This window comes from Macrosteles quadrilineatus, unplaced genomic scaffold (genome assembly GCF_028750875.1).
Source record: "Macrosteles quadrilineatus isolate MER2022 unplaced genomic scaffold, UCM_ALF_1.0 Scaffold_5__1_contigs__length_97177068, whole genome shotgun sequence".
Classification (NCBI taxonomy): domain Eukaryota; kingdom Metazoa; phylum Arthropoda; class Insecta; order Hemiptera; family Cicadellidae; genus Macrosteles; species Macrosteles quadrilineatus.
In genome coordinates this window covers 83,853,917-83,869,310 of record NW_026542598.1, presented here as the reverse complement: position 1 = coordinate 83,869,310, position 15,394 = coordinate 83,853,917, and the positions used below count along the sequence as shown (strand labels likewise).

The 15,394-nt window shown below is 33.0% G+C and overlaps 1 protein-coding gene across 1 annotated transcript in view; it reads right to left on the bottom strand.

The window, feature by feature from the left end:
* Positions 1-602: 602 nt before the first annotated feature.
* LOC128994521 (ran-binding protein 3-like) overlaps positions 603-15,394 on the bottom strand; it is a 34,093-nt gene continuing 19,301 nt past the window's right edge. Inside the window, exons 8-12 of the mRNA XM_054419132.1 lie at positions 13,266-13,364; positions 12,082-12,219; positions 10,480-10,638; positions 9,697-9,792; positions 603-1,607 (exon numbers count right to left, since the gene is read on the bottom strand). Of these exons, the coding sequence (XP_054275107.1) occupies positions 1,497-1,607; positions 9,697-9,792; positions 10,480-10,638; positions 12,082-12,219; positions 13,266-13,364 (603 nt within the window). The 3' untranslated portion in view covers positions 603-1,496. The remainder of the gene's footprint in view (positions 1,608-9,696; positions 9,793-10,479; positions 10,639-12,081; positions 12,220-13,265; positions 13,365-15,394) is intronic.

The window sequence follows — 15,394 nt, the reverse complement described above, 5'->3', positions numbered from 1 at the left end:
CAGAATTAGCTTACTCAGATTAACTGTTTGGTTGTACATTATGTCATTTAGGCTATGTTTCTTTTTTTATGTCATGTTATTTGCTTATTACTGGTTAATAAAAAATACTGGGACCGTGACGTCATCCTGTAATTCAGCTACTTGGAGGTCACAAATTGTGGATATTTATTGGCATGATCTGTGGATGCAATACTCCCTGGTGTGGATGGCAAGATTTTAATAATCACAGAACAAAAGGACAGAATTACAAACCAGGAATTAATTTTTTGGCGGGAGCAGTGATTTTCACTTCTGAGTGCAAAGAACACATACTGATTTGCAAAGAAGTTGCATAGGGAACTGGCCGAAATAGGGTTAGAAAAGTAAAGAACATGGCACTATTGACTTGACCTTGGCTTGCTTTGTGATGTTAGGAGTTTATCGGAGTCCCTTATTTGTTGACAGCCCTCGTAATAAATGGGATGTAAGAACTCATTTTTTTTAAGTACTATAGGCCTAGTGAAATTTCTTTGTTTTTAAATATTTTCTGAAGCTATGTTTTTTACTGCTTTTTGTTGTACATTTTACCTTTGTTTATGAGTGGAGGGAATTATAATAGCCCATGCTCTTTGTAGGTTTTATTTCAGTGCACCTCAATTTTTATAAATCAAGTACTAAATTAATGTGTATATAAAGTATTGATCAAAAAACCATTTTATGTACTAATTTTATGACAGGTAATTAGTATGGTACCTAATAATGATGATAAATTGTTTCTATAATAAGCCTACTGAAATTGGATTTACAAAAATACGGCCTGAATGATTTTGAAAAAAATTTAGTATCTAGTCTTTAGCAATCGAGATGGGGATGCCACCTAGTAACAACTCAAAACAAAGTGTACAACCTCTTTGCTGTATGAATTACAAAATGTATCTCCTCGTGTCTTTACACCCTTTAAACACACAAAACAAGATATGGTAACCTAAAAAATTTACATTGATTTATATACAATTATAAAATGCCAATAGGTTCATCCCTTTGGTTACTTAGAGCAAACAAAACACTCCTACCTTTCAGTTAGGAAACAACCGTTAGACTTAGCTTTTTCTCCAACTATTTGTTATATTTGTTTACAACAAATGCAGATTGGAAACTAGGACCTGTTGGATAGCAGGAACTTAAATAGTTGATATCACACTTATGAATGATTTAAATTGGTTTATTCCTATTATTACTAGTACAGTGTTCAATTCAAAATGGAAACTTGATCAAATCACATAATCAAATGTACAACTTAAAATAAATACTAATATTTTACACCTAATTTAATGAAAAATATAAAATATATCAAACAATGGCAAAAAAATCATCCACTGTTATGACCATAAAAATAATTTATATTACAGGGAATTTCGTCACTAATACCAAGTAAGTATTTGCCAAGAGAATATGGCTAACAGAGTCCTTAGTAGGGCACAATGTCGGCTTACCAACATAAACGTATGAACAAATAATTAACTCTCGTTAGTCTCTGAAGTCTTGTCACTAGCAGACACTAATTTCTTTTGGTTGTTTACCCTCCACTCCAGGGCTTTGAACAACTGGTCGATTTCCTTGACTGACGCCTGAAAAATGAAATTGTAAAATAACTTTTGCGAATTAATTCTACACAACAGTAGGTGTAGGTGGATCAGAACATACAGAAGAAACACTGTGCACACAATATTTCATGCCCTGAGAGACTTAACTCTTAACATAAAACCTTTTGTAAACTCTTAATACTTTCTCTACACTTGACAAAGTCCCGGGGTATGTTCTGTATGTTCTATGACCTACCTACACTTCTCCAAGGTAAGCTAGCTGCTATCATCCTTTTTCTACAGTTCAAAGTCCTGGCCTAGAGCCGTACCTTGAACAAAACTATATATAAATTTTGGTCCTTCATGCCGGATCAGCCAGAACTAAAGGCTTGTTTGTTAACCTCAAAAGAGAGTTCAGTACAAGGCAACGGAGCGGAAATTCTACTTATTTAGGAAATACATTGTACCGATGGTAGTTAGTTTTTATTTGAAATAACAAAACAAAATCAATATTATTTAATCATTGGCTAGAAAGATTAAGAAAGAGTGACCAGCAGTTTAGAAGTTTTAGTTTTGTAGGGTTGGTAGTGGTTAGTGATAACTAGGTTCAACTTTGTCAGTTTTAAGTTCACTGGAAATATGGTCATCTAAGTTGTGGTTGCTGTAGAAAATTGTAAGTAGTTTTAATATTGTTTAGTAATAAGATTTTAGCTGATTTATTGTATATAGCTTTGTAGAAATCACTTTTGGAAAAAGATGAAAAGGAAAGAATAGTTTTCAAATCAATTTTAATGCATTTCACAAGAAAAGAAAACAAGTAAAGTTTATACAGACCTGTTGAGTTTTGTTCTAGGAGAAGCACATTTTCACAAGAAGTTGTAAAGATCTTAAATCTACTTTTAATTATTAGAATTTATAGAGAATAGTTTTTATTGGGTTTGTGTGATGTTTTCAGACAGAAATCAACCACTTCTTGGTACTACCACTTCTTGTTCACCTTCTTATGATTGGTCCAGTAGCTTTTTGCACCACTTCTGGTTTGCATGATATCTGCTAGTGCCTGTTCTGACCATTAAACCAGTGTCTCTGTTTAAAGTAAGATCTTTCCACTATTTTATTATTTAGTATAATTTTTGGAAGTAACAACTGGATATTTAATTTCATTTGGAAAGTGTATTTTGAGAAATTTGACATCCGTAAAATAAATGCATCTTTGGCCTACTTTGTCTTTTAATTTATCTCACTTCTACTACCAGCTTAAATTAGATTCATCCTAAATTAAAGTATACTACCTAATTGGGTACAAGGTAGGGGTATACAAGTGCGCGACTCTGCTAATGAATCATTTAAAATTAGAAGCTGGTAAAAGTGAGAAATACATAGGCCTACATGATTATTGAGGATTATGCCTATGTTAGAAGAATTACAGCAAACAAGTAGAGGCTGAAAATTTTCAACATGTCAAAATACAATTTAAATTATCTAAACAAAGAAGAACTTCTGTACGAGATAAGAATAAGAGGGGAAGAAACGAGTGATAGTGATGTAGACTCTTTAAGAAAAACTTTAAGATCTTGTATTAACCAGAATACCGATTTAACAAATTTAAAAGGTTCATACACTTTATCTGGGGAAATAACTATAATTGGGGAAAAGTGTGAACAAATTGATTCTCTAATTGAACAGTGTAGGGAAAATGTGACTAAACTCAAAATAGCTAAAATCAAGGCAAAACTAGTGCATGTACAAAACCGGACTACTAATCTATTACAATGTAAGCTTGAACCAGATAAGAAAATTAGTTTAGACAAATTAAATCAGCAAATCCTAAATAGTTTTGAGCAATTTAAAACAATGCATACCTTCTCAGACCAGGAGATGGGGGATTTTGAAGAGGAGCTGAATAACTCTATAGTTGAGAATGAAATAATTGGGGAAAAATTAAATCAGTCTAAATCAGTAGTTCCACCAACTGAAAACTTCACTTCATCTACACCTCAAAGAGTAGAGATTGATTGTTTTCAACAAAATGTGCCGGGTCAAGTCATAAATAATCAACCAAACTCATGTACAGTTGTAAATAGTAGCCTAAGTCCTAGTAGCCTTTTTACAAAGTTGTCAAACCCATTGGAAATTTATTTAAAAAATTTTCCTGTGTGTAATGGTTTAGAAACAAACACATTGTTGCAGTTTTTGAGAAACCTAGTTACTGTCCGTAATGAAACTTCTTTATCTGAGCAAGATTTGTATGAGATTCTACCAATTTATTCTACAGCACCATTAGTGAATAAAATATTAGAATTCAAAAGGGAATCAAAATCAATTGATTTGTTGCATGCTAATATAATCACTACATTTTTGCCAATCACCTTAAGGGAAAAGCTGAAACAAGATTTAATTTTTCGACCTCAAAAACACCTTGAACCTTTGTCTATATATGTGCATGAAATAAAAATAAACCACCAGGTATTAAAGTGTGCTTTGACTGAGAGTCAACTTGTTAGTTTTATTAAGAATGGAATACATCCTGATTTGCGCAACAAACTAATATTTGAGAAGAACCCTGAAACATTTTTAGACTTAGATCATCTTTGTATAAGTTTAAATAATGTAACATACAATGATTACCTCAGAAATCAAGGTTTTCCAGTTAGTAACAGTAGTGTTAGGAAACCTTATCTATCAACTGATGATAAGCCTAGGATGGATAAACCAAATCCAGGAGTTCAACGACCTATTAGTCACTACTCAAATCGTAACAATGAGAGGCCTGTTTGTTTCAAATGTCAAAGAGTAGGTCATATTGCTCGTAATTGTTACAGACCAGATCCAAAAAACTAGTTAAGCCAGGAAAAACACGTAGCCTAGACTACAAATCTGTTTTTCCGGACGGCAAGAAAGAATTCGGAAATAATAAACCTGTATATAGTTCTCATAGTCCCAATTTTAAGTCTGAACTGAGAAGAGTTGTTAAGGATTTTAATAAAATAAATTCACCTGGATTAAAGAAAGTAAAAGCTAAAACTGTAACACATTTACCCTGTATTTCTGTGGATTTAGGAAACAAATTAAGTGTGGGAGCTTTGTTAGACACTGGAGCTAGTCAAAACTTTATAAGCTTGGATTTATACAACAGATTATTGGGAAATAAATTAATTATGAGTGAAAATACTTGGCAGGGAACCATAGTTGCTGCAAACAATGAACCTTTGAACATAAATAAGCAATGTGAAACTTTGATTAAGATAAAATCATTTACCTGGAAACAAACATTTTTAGTGGTTGAGTTAAAATATTTTGAAATGATTTTAGGATACCCTTTTATGTGTGCAAGCAAGTTAAACCTAAATATGGATCGACAAATGGGTTATTTTACATTTAAACCTGAAGATGAAATTAAGTTAATTCCAAGTACAAACCTGAGTGAATTAAGCTTAAGTAGTATTAAAGTAGGAGATGTTGAAATGTGTGAAGAAGCTGAGAAGTTAATTAAGAATTTTCCTACTGTTTTTACGGATAAGATAGGATCAGCACTTGATTTGGAAATTGAGCTTAAAGTGACGGATGATAAACCTGTTAGTATACGCCCTTATTTTTTAAGTCCACCCAAAGTAGAGAAGATGAAAGCTATAATTGATGACTGGATAAAACAAGATGTCGCGGAAGTTTCCACTAGTCCATATAGCGCCCCTGCATTTTTAACTCAAGATGACAGACTTGTAATTAACTACTCTGAACTCAATAAGAAGTTAATCAATGTAGATTACCCGCTAGGAGATATGCAGAATATGTATCAGCATCTAAAAGGAGCTAGATATTTTACAGTCATAGATTTAAACAAAGCATTTTTACAATGTCCCATAGCTTTAGAATCCAGAGATTTAACATCTTTTAGTACAATTTTTGGTAAATTCCGTATGAAGAGAATTCCATTTGGATTGAAAATAGGCAGTAGCGTACTATCACATTATTTGGACCAAATATTTAATGACATCAAATTTCAGTATATGATTAACTTTTGTGACGATATAGTTGTATATAGCCCTGATAAGAGAAACCATATTGAGCACGTTACAGAAGTGATTAAGAGATTAGCAAAACACGGACTTACGGTAAATCCGCAAAAAGTCAAATTCTTTTGTAAGGAAATAAGTTTTTTAGGACATATTATTAAACAAGATAGCATCACAATAGATCCCGAGCGAACTAACTCATTAATGAAATTTCCTGCTCCAAAAACTGTGAGGCAAGTGCGACAGTTTATAGGAATGTGTGGTTATTGGTCTAGATATATTCCAAAGTATGCTGAAATATGTTTACCTCTGTTTGCGCTGAAAAAGAAAGGTGTAAAATTTAAGTGGAATGAGGAGTGTCAAAATGCTTTTGAAACCTTAAAGAGTAAGATAGCAAATCCGCCTATACTACAAATGGCAGATTTTTCTAAAGAATTTGAATTGCATACCGACGCAAGCGACCTAGCAGCTGCTGGTGTTTTATTGCAAAGAAATGAGGAGGGGAATTTAATGCCTATTGCTTACTATTCGAAGAAATTCACACCTACTGAGATGCGTTATAGCACTTACGAAAAGGAAGCTTATAGTGTAATATTGTGTGTAGAGAAATGGCATCAATTCTTGGAAGTAAGAAGTTTTAAATTAGTTACTGATTGTCAAGGTCTTAGTTTCATGCTCAAATCTCGAAAAAGCCGTGGAAGATTGTCTAGATGGTTTGAAAGGTTGTTTAGTCTTCCATTCACAGTTGAACATGTAAAAGGTTCGGAGAATATAATAGCTGATGCGTTATCACGTATGTTTAGTGGAGAGAAAGAGAGTGAGACGGAAATTCACGAAACAAATCTGTTAAGCAATATCAACAATGAAGTCTATTTTTGTAATGTGTTAAATGAAATACCATTGGATCTTAAGGACATTAAAGTACATCAAGAGAGCGATGAAGAGTGTAAGAAAATCATTGAAAGCATCAAGAATAAGACTAATAATGAAAATTATACCCTGAAAAATGAAGTTTTATTGTTTAAAAAGAAGATTTATTTGCCCAAGAAACTGTTTAGTGTAATATTCGCATTCTATCACAACTCATTAATTGGTGGTCATATGGGAATTTTTAGGACTCAAAGTAAAGTAAATGAAAGTTTTCACCATCCTGAATTAAATGAATTCGTAAAAGGTAAAGTCCGTGAATGTAAGATCTGTCTGATGTCTAAGTCGGAACAACGTAAGTTTGAAGGTCGATTGATATCTGTTCCTGTAACTCAAGCTCTAAACACAGTGTTTATTGACCTAGCTGGACCATTTCCCCGATCAAATAAACTCAATCAGTACATTTTAATTGTGGTCGATGCATTTACCCGTTTTGTATGGTTGTACCCTCTGAAGGATTGCAAGACAAAATTCATCATAGAAAAATTGAAGATAATTTTTGATAGTTTCTCAGTACCCCGAATACTTGTGTCTGATAATGCGAGTTATTTTACATCCAAGGAATTTAAGAAATTCATGTTCAATAACTATGTGGAACACAGAAAGCTAGCTGCGTACAGAGCAAACGGAAATTTGTCGGAACGATATTTGAGGGAGACTAATAATGCTTTACGGAGTTTTTATGGTAATCAACATGATAAATGGGATTCAGATCTGGGACTGATTGCCACAAGTTTGAATACTGCTGTAAATAGTTCGACTAAATCGACTGCTTTTGGTTTAATGTTTGCCCATCCTTGTAACAATGCACTGACAAACTTATGGAATGTTAATGACATTATTTCGGAGAAGTTAACTCCTGATCAAAGGAGGGAAAATTTGGAGAAAGCCATAAATAACGTCAGAAGAAGCATTGCCAGAAATCAAAGAAGGGAGAGATATAGCTATCCTCGGAGAAACCATCCGTTTAAGTTGAATATGGAAGTGTACATCAAGACACATTATTTAAGTAATGCAGCGAATAAATTCAGCAAGAAGTTAGCACCTAGATACGTTGGACCTTACGTAATACGCTATTTTCTGAGTGATTCAACAGTACTAGTACAAAATCCTAGCAAGTTAGAAGACGTGAAGAAAATTCATATAATTGATTTAAAGAAGAGTTAAGTAGTGAAGAGGACCAAAAGTAACCAATGTATTGATGGAAGAGGAAATGTGAAAAATGGAATTAAATGGAAGATTACGGAAGACTGAAGCTAAATTGGTGTTTATGAAATGTCTGTAAAGTAGAAGTTAGATTTGTTTAGTTGAAATATTAATTAGTTAAGGGATTTTAGCAAGCTAAGAGGGAATTTGGAATTTTGTAAATTAGTACTGTGGGAGTTGTTTTAGGTTCTTAAGAATTTTTCAAAGTTTTAAAGTGTTTTTAGTAAGAGAGTGTATAAATGTGTATGTATTGGTGAATGTGTGAGTTTTTGTGGCAGCAAAAGGTAGTATGAATCTGTATGAATCTAAAATGGAGTCTGAACGTAGTGTATGAGTGGGATTTTTACTAAAGGACGCACAATAACATTTTGATTAATTTTGCACTTGTAAACAGGGAAAATAACACAGAACACAAAACACTTCACACGAAACACACGAGGGAACATAAAAACAGGGAATATAACACACTGGGATAAATAAATTAAGGGAAAACTAAAGAAAAACACAGCACACGCAAACGACATAACTAAACTAAACTGGAGAAGTGAAAGTTATTTGTCTTGTCTGGAGTTGATGTTGGGAGGGGTCAGTGAACTGTGAGCGGATGTGAAGAGTTCAAAAGAGATTTAAATAGGCTTGTTTAAGATCGCTTAAGTAATTGGGGGTTTTAAAGAAAGGTTTTATTTTAAGGTATAAATTTTGTAAATAAGATTGATAATATTTGAATTGTCATAGGAAAATGAAATGGTTCAAAATGAAAAATTGTGTAAATAGAAGTTGTTGTTTTGAGTAGAAGGTTCTGTAAGGTGCTGTAAACGTGTGGAGGCTATTTGAACTAGGAGTTAGTGTTTGTAGAATTTGTTGATAGGTAGCGCTAGTTGAAATGTCAAACGGAGTTAGAGTTTTATTATTTGTTTTAAAAGGTTTGTTTATTTTCTTTTGTAGAGTTGTTGTTTTAAAAGGAAATGTAAATATTAATTTTGAGAAAGAGTGTATAATTTTGTTTATGTAATTTCAAGTTAAGGAGGGGAAATTCTGTACCGATGGTAGTTAGTTTTTATTTGAAATAACAAAACAAAATCAATATTATTTAATCATTGGCTAGAAAGATTAAGAAAGAGTGACCAGCAGTTTAGAAGTTTTAGTTTTGTAGGGTTGGTAGTGGTTAGTGATAACTAGGTTCAACTTTGTCAGTTTTAAGTTCACTGGAAATATGGTCATCTAAGTTGTGGTTGCTGTAGAAAATTGTAAGTAGTTTTAATATTGTTTAGTAATAAGATTTTAGCTGATTTATTGTATATAGCTTTGTAGAAATCACTTTTGGAAAAAGATGAAAAGGAAAGAATAGTTTTCAAATCAATTTTAATGCATTTCACAAGAAAAGAAAACAAGTAAAGTTTATACAGACCTGTTGAGTTTTGTTCTAGGAGAAGCACATTTTCACAAGAAGTTGTAAAGATCTTAAATCTACTTTTAATTATTAGAATTTATAGAGAATAGTTTTTATTGGGTTTGTGTGATGTTTTCAGACAGAAATCAACCACTTCTTGGTACTACCACTTCTTGTTCACCTTCTTATGATTGGTCCAGTAGCTTTTTGCACCACTTCTGGTTTGCATGATATCTGCTAGTGCCTGTTCTGACCATTAAACCAGTGTCTCTGTTTAAAGTAAGATCTTTCCACTATTTTATTATTTAGTATAATTTTTGGAAGTAACAACTGGATATTTAATTTCATTTGGAAAGTGTATTTTGAGAAATTTGACATCCGTAAAATAAATGCATCTTTGGCCTACTTTGTCTTTTAATTTATCTCACTTCTACTACCAGCTTAAATTAGATTCATCCTAAATTAAAGTATACTACCTAATTGGGTACAAGGTAGGGGTATAACATGGACAGTTTATATATTTCAATAGTAGTTTGTATACATGTTTATTGTTTTTTTTTTTTTTTTTTTGTACTAAAAAAACTCATTCCAAGCTCACCATGACAAGAAACACCTTGATTTCCCCGCTGCTATCCATCGCAGTTAGTCTTACACTTTTTTCACTAGGTCGACCCACAGCCATTTCTGCCCATATCTGAAAAGTTTGGAGGATTAAAAATAAATTCAGGATTACATACAAGATTCTGCTTTGAGCAGGAGGATTATAATATTGTGAACATTCTGGAGTACAATATAGACTTACACATTCACACACATGTGGTGGAAGTCAGTTTTTGTAATACTTAGGTTCATAACTGTAATTTACAATCCATTTATTCCGTCATTGTAACAATGATGCCTGTTATTAATGTATTTACTATATACCGATAAGAAAACTGTAGGAACTAAAACATAAAGTTATCCATTAGGTTTATTTATTTTTTAAATGTATGGGATAAATTGTTTTTATTTAAAAAAAAATACTGATTCTAAACTCTAAACAGACGAGATATGTCAAAAAACATAAAGTCTACTTTACTGTGTTACACAATAATCTCTGTAAATTGTGTTTTTTGAGGCCTTAGTAGGATCTATTGTATGTAATTAAGTTACTTATAATAATAAGATTTCAATCCTGAATCTGAAAAACGCATATTACGGGAATTGATGGTCCCATAAACATCTGATCACCCTAAAAGTTAGTCACCATAAACCTAAAATCAGTGAATGTTTTTTAAACTTTTGAAAACATTAGATTTTGTTGGCATTTTTCGTGTCAAGGAGGTTGCGATCTAAATTAAATTAACTAAGCACTCAAGTACTACATATTATTATTTTGTACCTTAGTATTGAGTACTACTCTCAGACTGCCAGATACCCGCATTACCACCCGAGACTGTGTTTTGTTGTCTACAGACAGGTCGTTCAACCTTAGTGTCCCCCTCCCTCGTTCCACCCACGTTGACTTGTCCTTGTTGAATGCAAACAATTTGCAGTTTATCTGAAAGCAAGCAATTTGCAGTTTATCTGAAAGAAAGCAATTTGCAGTTTATCTGAAAGCAAACAACTTGCAGTTTATCTGAAAGAAAGCAATTTGTAGTTTATCTGAAAGCAAACAACTTGCAGTTTATCTGAAAGAAAGCAATTTGCAGTTTATCTGAAAGCAAACAACTTGCAGTTTATCTGAAAGCAAACAATATGAAGTTTATCTGAAAGCAAGCAATTTGCAGTTTATCTGAAAGCAAACAATTTGCAGTTTATCTGAAAGCAAACAATTTGCAGTTTATCTGAAAGCAAACAATTTGTAGTTTATCTGAGAGCAAACAATTGCAGTTTATCTGAAAGCAAACAATTTGCAGTTTTATGAAAGCAATCCCTTTAACAGTTTATCTGAAAGAAAACAATTTGTAGTTTATCTTAAAGCAAACAATTTGCAGTTTATCTGAAAGCAACACACAGCTGTTATTTATGTTTCAAACTACAGTAGTCGCGCAAACTCGGCACTCGATAACCCGGCAGTCTGGATAACTCGGCCATCACCTAGCTCAGAAAATTAGTGATTTTTTAAATCTGAGTTCAACATGGACTCAAGCCAGCTCAAGTCAAATCATCCGCAACTTGTTCCAAGGATTTGTTCTACTATCTGATGACTTAATACTGACTTGTAATATAGGCTAAATATAAATAAAGAAGGCAGGTAAAAGGCTTAAAAATTTTATTGTTTTTATTTTTAACCTTAGTTCCCGATAACCCGGCATTTCACAAACTCGGCACCATTCCAGTCCACATTACGCCGAGTTTGCGGGACTCTACTGTATCCTGAAAATGTTTAATTTCAATAAGTGTGATGCCAATCTCATTCCTTAAAAGTGTAAACATTAACCTAGTAAAAATATTGGTGTACCTCCCAAGTAACCTAGCTTATTTACTAACAAATTCGGGCTAAAGTGCATTCGAGTGGTTAATGCTGGTCTACTTTTAACTCAAGATCTCAGTAAACTTAGCTCTTTGATGGTTATAAACTAAACCTAGCTGTCTTTGAGCATTGGAAAATTTAAACATGATCCATATCTCATAACAGTACCAAATAAATAAAAGTGTAGGTTCCCAATTAATTTACTTGAACACAAGACGGTTAGGTTACTTAAAGATCAATACAAACTTTTTGTATCATTATTAGTAGAAAACAAAAGTTTTCATGATGTTTCAAGATAGTTTTTTCTAACTTTAACTGGGTTTTTTGTACTTTCTAATTTAGGCTAGTTATGATTTAGGTATATTTTTACCTGAGGACAGGATAAGATTCCAGATCCCAAAACGTCAGTGAAAACTTCCGCAATACCAAAACTGAACTTTAAAAATAGATTAGATACCTTCTTATATGGCTACACATATTGACAAACAAGTATTTAGTAACTCAATGATACAATTAACTATCATTTACCTGTAATATATTAATTTCCTCCTCTTCTCCTGTTTTCACAGCAACTTCTTCATATTTCCTTTTCACAGCCCTTGATTCTTCATACTCTCGTGCCGCTTCACTGAGACTTTTCCGTTTCTTTTCATCACTGCCTACTTCCTAGAGATACAACAAAGTTTTACAGTGTAGCCTACTAACACTGGATGGAATATTTTTGATTGGTGAGTGAATTTTGAATCACATCATGATAATTTTAAAACATGGACTGTATGAATATAAAACTTCCAATTTATTTATAATTAGCTGACTACATATCACAATGATAAAATCGCCCTATAAAATATCATACAGTAATGATTCTCACACGAGCGGGGGTCTATTTCTCATGTGTTCTATGGGAATCCCACAGGGAGAGTGAATTCCTTCTAAATAGGGATGGACGGATACCGAAATCTTTGGGTCAGAATTACAGTAAATTTTAGATTTCCTTGGGGTGGAATTTGCTCCAACCATCAGTGATTTTGTCATGTTGAGAGTAGAATATGTCTTCGATTTTGTCGCTAAGGAAGGTGGAGTCCCCGGGATCATGGATTCAAGTCATGACTCATGATGAAATTATAATGAGTAGTATTATACTGTTTTTCTACTATCAGGCCTTAGGACACTATATATTTTTTTTAATGCAGTGATAGTCGGCCTAAATACTTGTTGTGATTAGCAAGCACAGTTTTTTTACAATAACTTATGTTCAATAAATAATTTGCGCAGATATTTTATTTTTATTTTTAACTGTATGTAGGCCTATTGTGTTCGATTAGTTTTTATAGAGCAGTGCCTTAAAGACTCGAGATTGATGTTGTTTGTAATTGTCATTTGCAAGAACTAATGGTTAAAAAGGATTTTGAAACAAACCCTTTTTGCCGAGGGAGAAAACCTGTCTCAATCCCGTGCAAAAGTAAAATCCAGACCATCCCTACTTCTAAAGGAAGTATATTAATTATGTATTCATAATAGAGTTTGACATATCAATTCTTTTCTGTCAAATTCCATGTAGTGTAGTCTACATTTTTCTTCAAGTGACTCTTCTTTTTCATATAGTTAGCATAATTTAACCTTTAGTATCCAATAGTCAATGATCTAACTTATTTTTAGATAATATAAAGTAAAACTAGTATTACACGTTTTATCTATTTGTAGTAACTTACGGATTGCTTTTCAGGTAGTTCTCGTTGAATCACAGATGTAAAGAGCATTTCTGAAGTTCCGTTTGTTTTTGAAACCTCACTGTCACAGGAGTTTGCATCCTAAAAAAAAAAAAATAATCTTATATGCTAAAAATCTTTCGCAAAACTAATGGCTGCTAGCCTGACCGTACTACTGGACCGAATTACATGCAGTTAGTACCAAACCAAACGAAAGATATTTTCCTGTAGATGTGCAGAACCCCTTTATAAATTAAAATAAGCTTAAAAATAAGCACAAAAAATGAATTTGAAATTTTAAAAAATTATTATTATTTTTATGGGTTGCCATGCTGGTGACAAAATAACAACAAAATATAAACAGAAAATCAAAACAAATGGAAGAAATTCCAATCACATGTTTTATTTACACCATGGGGTGAAAATTGAGAAGTTTGCACAATACATACATAGTTTTGGTCAAGTTTTCGACCACAGGGCTAGCTCTCGTTTTATTCTATCCAGATTTGTGTTTATTTAGCTTAAAATCTTACACAAATTGGGCAAAGCAAACATAACTTTTGTTTATTATATGAATGTGTTATTTTTTGGAAACCTCAAAAAACCTGTTCAAGCGCACAATTACTATAGAACATCTTCATAGCGCAGGAATACAATCCAACCGATTTAAGAGAAGTCTTCACGGTAAAAGTCACATGTGTTTCATGCAGCCCTGTATACCCAAGTTTCTCCATACGTGTCTTGCTTAAAGAACTTCTCTGCATAGGGTGTTTCCACTGACAAGAGTAGTGTGTTTTTATTATAAATTATTTACTTTGTAGTTTGTAATATTAAATATCTAGTTTTAGACGGATTAATTTTAAAGAGTTTGAGTTTTAGTGTCTGGCAACGTCAAATGCAACATTATGTACAGTAGACTCCCTCTTATCCGGACTCCTTGGGACCGAGGCCAATCTGAATAATGGTTTTTCCGGTTAAACCGACGTCCCCAAAAACTCGTTAAAACACTCTGTTTAAATGCATACTGTAAACAGAATTTGACTTAAATTTAGGAGAGCATTGTATTTAGACATGTAATCACTGGTCTCAAATCTTTCCTACAAGAACAGTCGTTTCAGTACCAACCACTTCCTGTCGATCTAGTCCGGTGAAACCAATGTGTTGATACAAAATTTCCGGTTAAAGAGATGTCATGTCTGCCGTTTTGTCTGGTTAAAGACTAGTAAAATCCTTGCATCTTGAAACTAGTGTCACCTAAGTTAACTAGTATTACTACCCATTTTAAAGAACGTTTTAATCATGTTACCTTTTATTTGGTGATTGCCTTTGGTTCTTGGAGTATTTTAGTTTATTAAGGCAATCACAAAAAAAATTATAACAAAACCTATAAATTAGTTTTATTGTTTATCTTCCTTGTAAGCCAATAGGCCTATAAGTTAGCGTTAATTGAAAATCACAACCATAAGTTAGTCCTTTTTTCCTATGTTCTAGCCCAGGATTGTTTTTTACGTTACTCAAGGCTAGGACTAGAATGGGCCGTGGCATTATCACTTGGATAAAGCTCTTTGGTAGTTGCCAGGAGTTGAACCCAGGACCTCAGGAATCAAAGTCCCATGCATTACCACTAGACCAGCTTGCTCCCAATCATTAGCTAGCCCTTGAGTATAAATAATATTTACATTAGTACAGGGTTTGAAAACTAACTATTCACTCTATCAGGCTAGAGCAGAAATTTACTTTTTTAGAAATTTACGTAATCAAATAAACTACCGAAACCATAGGGGGCTGTTGTTAGAGAAATCAAAATATAAATTCTATGAAAGAAAAAGTGAAATTCTCTCGTTAAATGATTCAGTCTTGAAACATTTCCTGGATTAGGTTCTAGACCATAACACCTTCACAGTTTTTAACAACAACAAAAACCCTACATTTGATCTTGTAAACAGTTTATAGTGTTTTCAATCCATCAAGGTTAAAGGGGTGAAAATGAAAAGGATACCATACTAGTCCCAAAATATTTGGTTTTAGCAGTTTGTGAATTGGTGGATCAGTTGGTAGCACTACAAACTGTAAAACTAAGGGTCATGTTGTGGGTGGTATGCTGCCACTTAAAATTTGACACTAAAATTCAC